The sequence below is a fragment of the Natator depressus genome, chromosome 13 (genome assembly GCF_965152275.1).
Source record: "Natator depressus isolate rNatDep1 chromosome 13, rNatDep2.hap1, whole genome shotgun sequence".
Classification (NCBI taxonomy): domain Eukaryota; kingdom Metazoa; phylum Chordata; order Testudines; family Cheloniidae; genus Natator; species Natator depressus.
In genome coordinates, this window is record NC_134246.1 from 17,569,611 (window position 1) to 17,582,872 (window position 13,262).

Here is a 13,262-nt window from a genome sequence, read left to right on the forward strand (position 1 = left end):
CGCATTATATTGAGTTTCTAATTAAATCTTACTTGGCTTAGTAGATTTAGTTGTAATTGCATATTCTTTTGTCTCTTTCATTGCAATTTTTTTCCCTTCTATTTCTTCATAGATAGTGGACAGATACTCTTCCGGCAGGTCTTTACTGTCATTGATACCTCGATTCATTTTAATATATTGCTCTTTTGTCATTTTATTCTTTACCTTTAAACAGGTGAGAAGGATAAAAAGTCAGGTGTCAAATTTTGAGAACAAGTTCTAGAGAAGAGCACTTGTAACAGTTCTATAGTGATTTTTTCCTACCTGGGGACTGTGCAAGTCTGTAGTCAGCATTATAATAGAGTATGCTAAAACATATGCAGTGTCAGCACTAGCAAATAGGGTTTGCCTGAAACAGAGAAACACATTTTAGAGGTCTAGATCCCCAATCCATTAGCTCTCTCTGCACATCCAGGGAAGAGGTGCAGTTCAGAAGCATTACACACTCCTGACAAAGTAAAACCTGACAAGGAATCTCATACTTTAGCCTTTTATATTAAAAGACGTTTAAAATTAGCCCAGCTACTGCTTAATATGTACTGAAAGCTACAGCAAGGCCAACGAAGGGGAAAGGGAAGAATTTGTGAAGAAGCCACACATTTACAAGATTACAGAAAAAGACATTTAAAAAACAATGCTATTCCTTACTATTCTTGCATGTTCTTCCACTGTTTTCAACAAGCAATTAGAATAAGATTTATCCACTACTGTATCATTCACTCACATCAAGGTTTCCTTTCTAAATATACTCATTTTTATTAAAACAGTGATGCGAGATTGATCTGGGGAGTGGAAATTCATTAAGGATAGATTCTTAAGCAGACAGTGTCAAAGTTTTCAAGCAAGAATTGCATTTTCAAATTTGTTTTAGAGTAAAATGGTCTATATCATAAATTGGCCCATCCATGCATATTTTCTAATTGGCTGAAGGCAAGTGGGAAAATGCCTCATTACATAGAGACACAAACCAAACCAGATTTTTAAGCTTCCACTAACAAACAATTAAGGCTCACAAAACTTTGATTTTGTTGAACTGATTAAGTACAACATGGATAAATAGAATATGCAGTATCTTCTTGCTCAATTAGATCCCATGCACCTGTCAGAAAGTGCTCTCTGAAGTGCCAATACTGCCACACCTACTGTGCAAGACTTCATGATGACTTAGCAGCTACTTACAGGAACATCCCATGGGTCTTCCATTTAGCTACAGAACAGGTATAGCATAGACAGCAGCAACAAAATCTGCCCCCACACATCCCTGCAACGTGCCTTGCCGTTGTGGGGCAAACATGAGTCAAGCCTTACTTTATTTCCTAAGGCTGCCAACAAGGTGACCATTACTAAGACAGTTTATCCAATATTATGTTTCAAGTTACCCTTGGTTGCATTCAATGTATCTAGCGGCAAACTTCTCCATTAATCTATCAATCTTCTGGGCTTCGCCTGGCAACCGGAAGCCTTCCAGAAATATCCGTAGAGCAGAGACAAAGTCTTTCCCACAGAAATCAAGCTGGTCTACGTAGGCATACATCACCTCCTTGTTAAACCTGCTGCTCTCCCCTAGAAATTCTCCAACTTGGGTCTAAACACAAGAGAGACAGTTATGAATATTACGTATCAAATTAACTGTATCTTCTCCCTTTTATATTTCAATGAACTTATGGTATAACAGTTGCACTGCAGTCAATTTCCTCAGAAGGCTGGTTTGCTGCTCATGACAAGCAGAGCCACTGCTGGATATGGAAGGTTGAGTCTGCTCAACTGTCCCAACATTCCATTAAGTGTCATTAGCACCACCTTTGGAAGTCAATGCTGTCAAATAACTGGCTCCAGTAAGAAGCCAGCTCACTCTTCTGGTCAATCTAAAAAGCAGCATTAATAGGCATGAAGGGAATCCCACCCAGTCCCCTCCATTCCCAAAAGAAAGGTTCTGCAAAGGGCCTAAAAGGAGTATGTAAATTGGGAGTAGTGGTGCACAGGCATGGACGCCCGGGGCTTTGCTCCCGGCCTCAGCGGGGCGGGGAGGACGGACGACTGGCTTTCAGCGCCCCCACTATTAAAAATGCTCCAGCACCACTGTGTGGTTGTGGTTTGAGATTAACCTAGGGGGAGGGAGTGGAGAACCTTCATTAGATTCTCTACCATAAAAGGTAGTTAAAGGAAGGTGGCATGGAATATGAAAGAAGCAACAGCTGAATTGCTGGGGAAGGAATATCTTTGTAATACAAATTAATCACTTAAGTAGCATTCAGTCTTACAAAACACAGACGTTCTTCTTGGTGCAGAAACTGTGCAATGTCTTCTGTTGTGGTGCCAAGCATGCCCTGTTCTTGAAGATACTGTATTCCTCTTTTTGACTTTTTGTTAAATCTATTCATACAGACAGAATATTTAAAAAAAAAAGGCAGAAAAGCTATAGCTTACACCTGGAATATCATTTCCCAATACACTATGGTGCATAAAGTTTACTTGCATATGCAGAGCCCTTATAAAAGGAAGGTATTTAAAAATCACGTTACTTCTACCTTAAAGGTGCATAGTAAAGAAAAGACATCCAGAAATTGGGGGGGGGGGGGGGGGGAGGAGAGAGTTAATGCATTAGCTAGGTAACACTAGACATCCCATCCTGTGTATTATGTGGTATATTCAAAGACCACTCTTTTAGAATTAAGGATGTCAAGATAATTTAGGTTTAATAAAAAACCTGATTTTTCCAAATGTTATTAATAGAAGCTTTTTCATAAAATAAAAACAGTTCTAAGGAGGTTTGTGTGCGTTTGGATGTTTTTAAAAGGAACGCTCTTCTACAGCATTTGAAACATAGTAAATACCCAGTATAATTTAACTTTAAGTGATTAGAAAACAAATGTAATTGGACCAATCATTTTATTCTCCCAGGTCTGTGTGAGTGTGTGTGAGTGTGAGAGAGTAAAAGACAGACCGCACGAAAGGCGAAAGCACTTGCAGAATTCAGTTTTCATTTATTATTAGTAATACAACCAAGAAGGATTTTTAAATATAGGAATTTGAAAGGGTCATTGCCAACTTGAAGTCTAACCATTTTTTGAATTAAAGAGCAGTCTGATATTATACCAGCTCCAAATCAATTAGTAATTTACAATCACATTTTCTTTAAAAAAGGTCTCCCCTCCTTTGTGGCTGAGTCAGTCTAAAAGGAGACCACCACAAAGTTGTGTCAAGAGCACAGAGTGAACATGATCATCCCCCACCCCCAATTCCTTTTATTTACAGTAGACTTCGGGGACTGCAATAAAAAACCCTTGGTGCAAAGTCTCAGAACCCAGATCAATTGACTCAGGCACACGGGGCTCGGGCTGCAAGGCTAAAAACTGCAGTGTAGACGTTCGGGCTCAGGCTAGAGCTTGGGCTCTGACATCTGCAAGGGGGGTTGATCTCAAAGCTTGGGCTCCAGCCTGAGCCCAAAACATCTACACCACAATTTTTAGCCTGGAAGGCCAAGTCAGCTGACCCAGGTCAGCCACAAGCATACCCTCAGGAGTTAGCTTGTGTCAAGAGTAAACAAAGGTTTTCAGAAGGAAGTGTAATTTTTAGTTGTCAGTGCTACTTTAATATGACAACTGTCCCTTTAAACTGAACAAACACGGTTCCTAGAATACACAGTGACTACATCAGAAACAGTGAAGATGCATCCAACATTCATACTAATTAGCCTTTATTTCCTTGCCAATCCACTTACAATTCTATGCCATGTTCAATTATCTCTTTTTGTTGCTTGATGACCTCAAATTGCTCAGGATCATCAGGGACAGCAGTCTGGATGCCAATGCTTCCAATCCCCGAGGACACAGTCGAATCCAAGGAACTCACACTACTCCGTCTTCTTCCAGTCTCCAAACATTTACCTTCACCCATTTCCTGATCTGAAGGCCTATCTGGACCTGTATGCAGGTGAAGAGTACAAGCAGCATAAAAATGGATTAGTGAGAAAAGCCAACGTGCCCCCAAGGAGCATTTGAACACGCACGCACACACACACCCCTCACCCACAATCCTCTTAAGCCATCCAATCCTTCTCCTTGCCAGACCCCGCTCTCTCCAGCGGACAGCCACCAAACATTTAATCATTAGGGATATCTTATGTCTCACGCTAGTTTCCCAAAGCGGTGAGGGAGAAGAGTGGAGGAAATATCTCTGCTCCTCCGCCTAGTGAAGAATGGTGTACAGGGTGCAGAAGAACAGCTATTGCTACTTAGAATAGCACCAGTTTCACCACCTAAGTGATCGGGGGAGAGCTGGCCAGCACACTACTCAATATGAGGGCCCCACCTCGTGTGTGGTTTTTAAAAAAAAAAATCTATTTGAATTCCTGGGGCCTACACACACTACTAGTGCACATAAGAATTATCCTGTTCAGTCTCTTGATCAACTCCTAGAACCTCAGCTTTTAAACAGAAAAAGAAATATATCTGTAAACAGGCATCTTTCCCCATGTTCACTGTGAATTATCAGTCTGTAGACAAGACACTTTACTTTTCATAAAGCTTTGATATTCCTCAGTCTACCAAGTACACTGTATTTTTAATCTTAAAGCTTCCACAAGTTTTGCTAGCTTTTTTTTTTTTTTAAACCACACCTATGTCTCAAGTAGCTTATAACCCTGTCAGTGGATCTGCCATAGAAGTGAGGATCACACACCAGGAATGGAAAGCAGAGGAAGGAGGACATGGGTTACTGAAACAGAACTTTATGCTTAACCAAATAGCCACAAAATCCTATTTCTGTAACCAATGCTCTCTGTTTCCACATCCTCCTCATTCAGAGTGTTTTGTCAGTCCATTATCTAGATTGTATGCTCTTCAGGGCAGATACCTCTATTTGTTTCCCATGGAAAAAAACCACACACACAGCTAGCTAGTGTTATAACAGCAGCAACAAGGTGTACATAAAAAGTTAGATATATTTATTTATTTGGTGGAGACACATCCACATTTTAATGCATTGTTCTACGTTGGGGGGTGGAGGGGAAATCTCACCAAGACTGGCCTGATGGTTAGGGTTCACATACAGGTCTTTGCTCCATTCGACCATGCACTTTAAAATAGAAACCAAACATTCAAGACCTTTTTTCCGCAGGCTGAGTTCCTGCAGAAAAGAAATAAGGGAAAAAAAATTAATCACATTGTACTGGACAGGTCAAGTCCTAGATACTAAAATTTAGAAGTTCTGTGCTGAGGCAAAATACATCTAAAGCAGGAAGAGAACAAGCCAACAAATTCTCTCTCTCTCGTTAAATCACACCTGTAAAATCTTAAGAAACAAACTCACCTCAGAGAGACTTAACAATAGAGAAGAACTGTTCTGATGTACAGCACTACTGTTGGCTTTAGACACCAGTAATGACAGCTTGTCGGTTTTTTTTTTAAGCTTGAAACAGTTTTAGTATTTTCAGTTGGAGAGCCATATTATATGCAACTATTGATAAAGCAATCTTTCCAGGGGTAAAGTGGACTGTTTACCTGCTGTTACCAGGACTTCCAAAGAATGGAAGAAGAGACTCAGGGCCTGTCTACATTACCCGCTGGATCAACAGGCAGCAATCAATCCAGCGGGGGGGGTCGATTTATCGCATCTAGTCTAGACGCGATAAATTGACCGCTGAGGGTTCTCCTGTCAACTCCGGTACTCCACTAGGGTGAGAGGCACAGGCAGAGCCGACAGGAGAGCGTCGGCCATCGACTTACCACAGTGAAGACACCACAGTAAGTAGATCTAAGGTACGTCAACTTCAGCTACGTTATTCATGCAGTTGAAGTTGTGTAACTTAGATCGATCCCCCCCGTAATGTAGAGCAGGCCTAAGGCAAGAATACAGAGTTACTTCAGTTCTTTGATCTAGCAATGTTTTATTGATATTGGCCCAGGTCTGTCTATAGTAAGTCCTGGATCATGGATCACCAATTTTTAATCCTTGTAATTGCAAGAAATACTGTTGTAAACAACATTCATATTTTCTAAACGCCTCTACTAATAGCTGCGAAAGGATTTACAATTCAGACCTTCTCCAAATAAAAACAAATAGGTGCATCCCAGTAAGCTGCACTGCATTACCTTGACAGGCAGGTAATCAAGCTATAAATCCTCAGTCAGTTTCATTCCCTGGCCAACAAGGGGATTGCAGGGGGATAGTGTTAATGAACCTGTGACTGTGGGGGAGAGGTTTGTTCACCTCCAAGGTGAAGAATGCCAGTGAGCGGTCCCTACAATTTGCTTTCAGCACTACTGTTAGCAAGCAATAGGTTACCATAGCCCAGGGTCAATACTGGAAGGATAGTTTTGCACTTGCTGAAGAACGATTGTTATGCCCCATCATTGTCTATGGCTGAGAGAGTGCCATTTTAAAGAGGGGAAAAAACACAGCTTGTGATGAAGAGGTGATGTCAAAGCCATGGACTCCACACAATGCAAGTACTGTAACGCAGAATGTTACTGCTCTCGGGGTAAGCTGCAGAAGGAAATCAGATGACTCAAATCACATGAGTGATGAAGTAGGGAGAAGCCTCACATCATGGAAACGTTAACTCTCCCTTAGCACCCCCAACAAAAAGAGTGGCCTGAACATGTATAATATAGTATTATCATTGGGCATTCAACCAACTAAATTCACTAGGAGATGAAACAATAGGACTACCTCCCCAGTGACACTCAGAGGTGACTCTCAATAAAACCAACTGTAGCCGCGTTGCACACTATACAAGCGTATACTAAGTCGGGGTGGGCGAACTTTTTGGCCCAAGGGCCACATCTGGGAACAGAAGTTGTATAGCAGGCCACGAATGCTTACAAAATTGGGGATGGGGTGGGGGAGGGGGTGACAGCTCTGGTTGGGGATGTGGGCTCCAGGGTGGGGCCAGAAATGAGGAGTTCAGGGTGCAGGAGGGGGCTCCGGCTGGGGGTGCGGAGTTTGGGGTGTAGGAGGGTGCTCCAGGCTGGAACTGAAGGGTTCGGAGGGCGGGAGGGGGAATCAGGGCTGGGGCAGGGGATTGGGGTGCGAGAACGGGTGCTGCCTCCGGCTGGGGGTGCAGGAGGGTGCTCCGGGCTGGGATCGAGGGGTTCAGAGGGCGGGAGGGAGATCAGGGGTGCAGGCTCCAAGCAGCGCTTACCTCAAGCAACTCCCGGAAGCAGCGGCATGTCCCACCACTGGCTCCTATGTGGAGGCGCAGCCAGGCAGCTCTGCATGCTGCCCTGTCTGCAGGCATCGCCTCTGCAGCTCCCATTGGGTGTGACTCCCGGCCAATGGGAGCTACAGGGGGGCGCTTGGGGTGGGGGCAGAGTGTGGAGCAGAGCCTCCTGGCTGCCCCTATGCACAGGAGCTGGAGAGGGGCCATGCCGCTGCTTCCGGGAGCCACATGGAGCGCCCCCCACCCTGCTCCCCAGCAGGAGCTCGAGGGTTAGATTAAAACAGCTGGCAGGCCAGATCCAGCCCGTGGGCCGTATTTTGCCCACCCCTGAACTAAGTGGTACTCATTATTTAAAGGAGGCGGCACTGAAGGGAAAAGCAGACCTATAGTGTAATTTCCAATGTTGTTGCTCTTACCTGCAGAGGTGTCATTCCCAACTCATGTCCACTCCGTCCCTGAGCGATTTTAGACAAGTCATTTACAAGGCGTTCAAAAATATTAGCAGCGTTTAAATCACAGTCGTAGTTAACATAAATATCCACCACACACTGAGCATCTTAAAAATGAGAAAAATCAGAGTATTAGAATTCAAAGATCTAGAACTTTTAAATAAAAAAAAAAATAGCTGGAAAGAACCTAAGTATGTTTTTTAAAACATGCTCATCACCATGATATCAGAGCACAGTTATTTTATGCATCATTTCTTGATTTAAAAAAAATCTTGAATTAAAAGACAGATACTTCTCCAAGGACACACACTTAAAGCTACCACTACTCTGACATTAGCTACCTTCAGTATTTCCAGATCATTGTCAAACCAAAAGGAAAGTTATTTCTACATTGTGAAGAACTTTTATAACTAAATACCTGCACAAATTCTAGTCAAGGTCTGAATCACCATCCATTTGTGCTCAAAAGAACTTGAGGAGGTCTCCAAAATATTCAGGAAGATCTCTTTGAAAAACACCTGTGCACAGCAAATGAGACAAAGACATGTCTGTAGTTTTCTACGGAAGAATTTTAAAAAACATGCTAAATGAGCATATTCATTTGTACGCAGTAATTTCACTTGGAAGAGAGTCTTCATCTCATGCATGTCCAATCTGTAAAGGAGATAGTACTTCAAGGTGCAAAGAAAGCAAAATTTTGAAGCAGCAATTTTTAAAGTATTGTGCTTTGCTTTGCATTATTAGTAAAATGTATTGAGCTAACAGAACACTTTGTAGGTAAAATGAAGATAAAGCATGCTTACCTCAATCTGCATTTTTAAATGGGTCTTAAAGTTTGAAAGCAGTGTGAGAAAGATGGCAAGAGACAGCTCAAAGACATCAGGAACAGAAGAGACCCCATTTTTAGATAATGCTACACAGAGATATTGCTTGATTGCATTGATGAACATTTCATGTGTCCTGAATACTCCACCAGCATTCTGCAATACTGAGAGAAGCAGCTGGAGGGACACTATCTTAGAACGCAACTCATGGGATCTGGGGAAGAAAGCGGAAGACTATCGTTAAGAAAATAGGTTACTTTCATCTCTCTCTCACACACACATCACAGTGACTCTTGAGGCCAAGTGAAATGAGCACTAGCTCAGTTGATTTCAGAGTAACAGCTTGCTTGACTTCTCCGCCAAAAATGCTAGGGAAGAGCAACCTTCTTACCTTGCAGATTCTTCTCCTTCAAGAGAATATTAGATGCTTGCAACCCATGGGATGGGGTCAGATAGTCCTACTGGTTGCATAAAAGCATAGGATTCAAACTGCAGAAGGAGTAAATGTTCTTTCTACAGAACTGCAGAGATACTACAGCTAAGGCAACTTTTGTTGAGACCACGTGAACTACTGCCTAATGGTTTCCTGCAGTACTGTATCCCTCTGCTATTTGGTTTATCCAAGTAAGAAGGTATGCATACAGGGAATTTTCAATGCAAAAAGATCTCTGAACGTATTCAAAACAGGGGAGTAACTCGGAGATCTGGATGACCAAGACTGTACTATGAAGTACCTAGACAATCTGTTTCCCTTTGTTCCTAAAAATAGCTATCTGGAGAGCATACAACTCAGTAAATATAATCTCATTACTTGGGATCTGGTGGTCCATCACCAAGTGGTTTCATTGAAAGCTTGCACAGTGACCGGAACACAAGGAAAGCATCCTTCTGCAGGATATGGGAGAATTTGGCAGCTGACTGGGATCCAGGTACATCCATTTCCTAATGAACAAAGAACCACCACATCAAAATTTCATTACAAAAACTGATAAGGCGAAAAAATGAGTCACCGTAAAGCCAAGTTTAGCCACAAATTTAAGTTCAGCAAAAGTCATCTTTACCCAAGCTAGCAGGAATGCAATGATTTATTTTTAAGTTCTAGTGGAATCTGTGGTTAAAGAACAAAGTCATCTGTATGCAGTGTTCACAACCAAAGCAGCATCATGGTGGAAGAAAACCCAAAAGTGAAACTAATTTGTTTACACTGTCTACTGTTAAAAATGTAAAATACCACGCAAACAGAGTAAATTAGATTTTTTTCAACTCTGTTTCAATAATCTAAGGGTTTGGCTATATAAATACTTAGTTTGTGGCAAATTGGGGCCTAAAACTACTCTGACTAGCTGGCTGTGCACTAAGGGCATGTCTACACTATGAAATTAGGTCGCTTTTATAGAAGTCAATCTTTAGTAACCGATATTATACAGTCAATCGCGCATGTCCCCACTAAGTGCATTAGGTCAGCAGAGTGCGTCCTCAGTACCGTGGCTATAATCGACTCACAGAGTGGTGCACTGTGGGTAGCTATCCCACAGTCCCCACTGCCCATTGGAATTCTGGGTTAAGCTCCCAATGCCTAATGGGGCAAAAAAATTGTCGCAGGTGGTTTTGGGTACGTCGTCAGTCTCCCCTCCCTCCTTGAAAGCAATGGCAAACAGTCAATCATTTCACGCCGTTATCCGTGCAAACGCCATAGCATGGAGTTCTGCCTGGACAGATTCTTCTCCCCATAGAGCAATCAGATCAAGAGTCTCCTATTCGCTCCATGCTGGAGCTCGTTTGTGATTCTGGGACTGCATGGTCACCTGTTCTGCTGAGCTCGCCACACTGACCAAACAGGAAATGAAATTCAGAAGTTCCCGTTGCTTTTCCTGTGTACCTAGCTAGCGCATTGGAATTGAAAGTGCTGTCCAGAGCAGTCACATTGGAGCACTCCGGGATAGCTCCCGGAGGCCAATACCATCTAATTGCACAGCGCTGTGTCTACAGTACCCCAAATTCAACCCAGGAAGGTCGATTTTAGCACTACTCCCCTCATCGGGGAGGAGTACAGCAGTCAATTTTAAGAGCCCTTTAGGTTGGTGGAACGGGGTTGGTTGTGTAGACACATTCATTATAAAATCGACCTAATGCAGCTAAAACTGATCTAACCTCGTAGTGTAGACCAGGCCTAAGTGTCTGTGTGGACTCTCCTGCTGCACACTGAATGTTCCCTGAAGTAGATCAGAGCACACTAGGGAACTTTTAGTGTGGGCCACTAGGGTCTACATGGACACTGCATGGCAAACTAGTGAGTGGCATATTTACAGCCCAGGCCGACACGAACTACGTGTTCATTTAGACAAACCTAAGATGCTAGTAATATAACTAGGGCACTTAATAGATTTTATTTTTACAGCCTCTTTTAACTCACCATAAATCTTAAAGGGTTGTTTTTCCAAGTTACCCATCAAAAAGAAGTAATTCCAAACTTTCAGATGAAAAACTGAAAGCCACTAGATCCAGGTATTGAGACAGACTAACTATGTAGATACACTAATATCTACAGACATTCAGGAAGGCGGCTATTTTATCACTATTCAGACCACAGCACTCATATGAAAACAATGCAACCTGATCTTATTTTCATGCTCTTATAACGCAAACTTTCAGTTAGCAAAGCAAAAATTAAGAACATACTGTTCCACACCTAATTTTAAATACCAAATGCTGTCCTTTTGCACACATTCTGATTTATCTTTTCCCCCAAAAGACATTTGCAATCTTCAAGAGTCTGGGGTTTTTGTTTTTACCAGATTATCCGTGGAGGAGATAGACTGACTGTCATCTGGAATTCCATTCGTTTGTACATTTTCATTAATACCACCATCAGGGGCAAGATCCACTGCTTCTAATTCAGATGCGGGCCTAGCTATTTCAGCTAAAACATGCTTTTCTTCAGCCACTTAAATTAAAAAAAAAAAGTCCAAATAAATACTTGCAATAATAAATTCACTAACATATCAATGTCATTATACAAATTCTTAGGGTGCACAGGTGGCACTCTTGTGGTTGATGGACAAGAGTGGCACTAATTGGCTAGAGGGAGCTTTACCCAGAGGAAGGGTTACTGTGATGCATGGGAGGATATTGACAGTGTTCTTATTGCAGACCTCAGTAGGTGCTTGACAACATCAGTGGATCTCAAAATAAATTCTTAAGGAAAAAGGCATTCCATACTTTTAAAAGCACAAAGCAAAAGTTGGAGATACATACATACATACATACACACACACACACACACACACACACGTTTACTTGGAAAAGGTTCTTCCCATATGGAAGTTTTACCTTTAACAGCCGATACGACCACATCCTCCAGGATGGCTGTAACCATTTCCTTGCCTCCATCAGTGGTTTCCTCTGGTTAAATATGCCAAGAAATAGGATTTTTTGCAGGGGAGGTAAGAAGAATACTGCAATTTAGTGTTTTCTTTTAAAGGCATTTTATACACACAAACGCACACGCTATGTAGGTAACACTACATTTTGTTTTCTACAGTCAAATGTTATTGAGTAAAGCAAAAATTTGTTAGTAGTACTATTTTACCAAATATAACAAAAAACCCTACAGTAAAGAACATTAAGTATGAAAGTCAAGCAAAGATTAAGAAATGCCAGAATTAAGGCTGCCTCTGCAACCTCCATCGTGTGTAGAATTAGGAAAATCTTTGAAGTAGATGTTCACATACTATTTGTTCCCCCATAGGACTTTCAACTAGCTTCAGCTCTGTTGTTTCTAGACACCTTACCCCACCTTCTCCATCCCCCCCCCACCCCATTTGCCCCACAACTGAAAACAACAAGGTCGAAACCCAGCACACACAGATTTTATATTACCAAGTAGTCTAAGACTAACATTTCACTCATTTTAAAGTGGTTACACTTCGGTAAAGAAAATGTTTGAGTCCCAAGGATATCTATCCACTTTCACTGACAGGTTTGCAAGACAAATGCTGTAAATGCCTAGAATATTTGTCTTGGCAGTTACAGAGCTAGTTAAGACTTGCACTTTTGGGAACTACACCCCCCCCATTTCAACAACGTCCCTAACATGATCATGCTTTTTCACACCAAGAAATTAGAGCCACTTTGGGTTGTGCTCCAAAGTAGAGAATAGGAGGGAGGAGAGGGGAGGCAGACCAGATTGCCAAAAGAAAGGCAGTGTTATTTTCATGATTTAACGAGCCATTAAAAAAAGATGCATGTTTAAAGAATGTATAGGGACATACTCAGAATTACCCCTGTGGGCAACTCATTTTACTGTAAGTCAGCACAAGCAACATTATCTTATTTACCGGAGACTGAAGGAGTCAGATCTCTTTCTGGTTTCTGGTCTGCATTTTCGGTTCTCTCAGGCTCGCCATTTGTTAAATCGGTTTTTTCAGGGGTTGAGGGTTTCCCTTCCTGTGGGCTGTGTCGCAGTAGATTAATCTTCGGAGATCCTACCACATCTTGAATCATGGGAGACTGGGGTTTTTGTTGATTTGGTTTTTCTAATTCTCTGGTCTCTTGTATCTAAAAAACAAGATAATACTATTTCTCCAAAAACACCCCATAATAAAGCAAAGAGAAGCTGAACACATAACTTAAGCATCAGACAGTGAAATACACCAAGAATGTATACAAGTTCCCACTTTAAGGCAGAGGTAGTCAATTATTTTTTGTCCAGGTCCAAATTTCTTGGTCAAGGTACAGACTCCAGAGAAGAAAAATAATAAAAAACCCACCCAATAATGGTAAGAAAAT

The 13,262-nt window shown here is 41.9% G+C and overlaps 1 protein-coding gene across 1 annotated transcript in view; it reads right to left on the bottom strand.

Moving 5' to 3' along the window:
- ARFGEF2 (ARF guanine nucleotide exchange factor 2) overlaps window positions 1-13,262 on the bottom strand; it is a 57,288-nt gene that overhangs the window by 24,586 nt on the left and 19,440 nt on the right. Inside the window, exons 6-18 of the mRNA XM_074970034.1 lie at window positions 12,812-13,031; window positions 11,805-11,876; window positions 11,267-11,418; window positions 9,286-9,416; window positions 8,454-8,688; window positions 8,069-8,168; window positions 7,618-7,757; window positions 5,058-5,166; window positions 3,761-3,962; window positions 2,301-2,412; window positions 1,419-1,624; window positions 304-388; window positions 33-204 (exon numbers count right to left, since the gene is read on the bottom strand). Of these exons, the coding sequence (XP_074826135.1) occupies window positions 33-204; window positions 304-388; window positions 1,419-1,624; window positions 2,301-2,412; window positions 3,761-3,962; window positions 5,058-5,166; window positions 7,618-7,757; window positions 8,069-8,168; window positions 8,454-8,688; window positions 9,286-9,416; window positions 11,267-11,418; window positions 11,805-11,876; window positions 12,812-13,031 (1,936 nt within the window). The remainder of the gene's footprint in view (window positions 1-32; window positions 205-303; window positions 389-1,418; window positions 1,625-2,300; window positions 2,413-3,760; window positions 3,963-5,057; window positions 5,167-7,617; window positions 7,758-8,068; window positions 8,169-8,453; window positions 8,689-9,285; window positions 9,417-11,266; window positions 11,419-11,804; window positions 11,877-12,811; window positions 13,032-13,262) is intronic.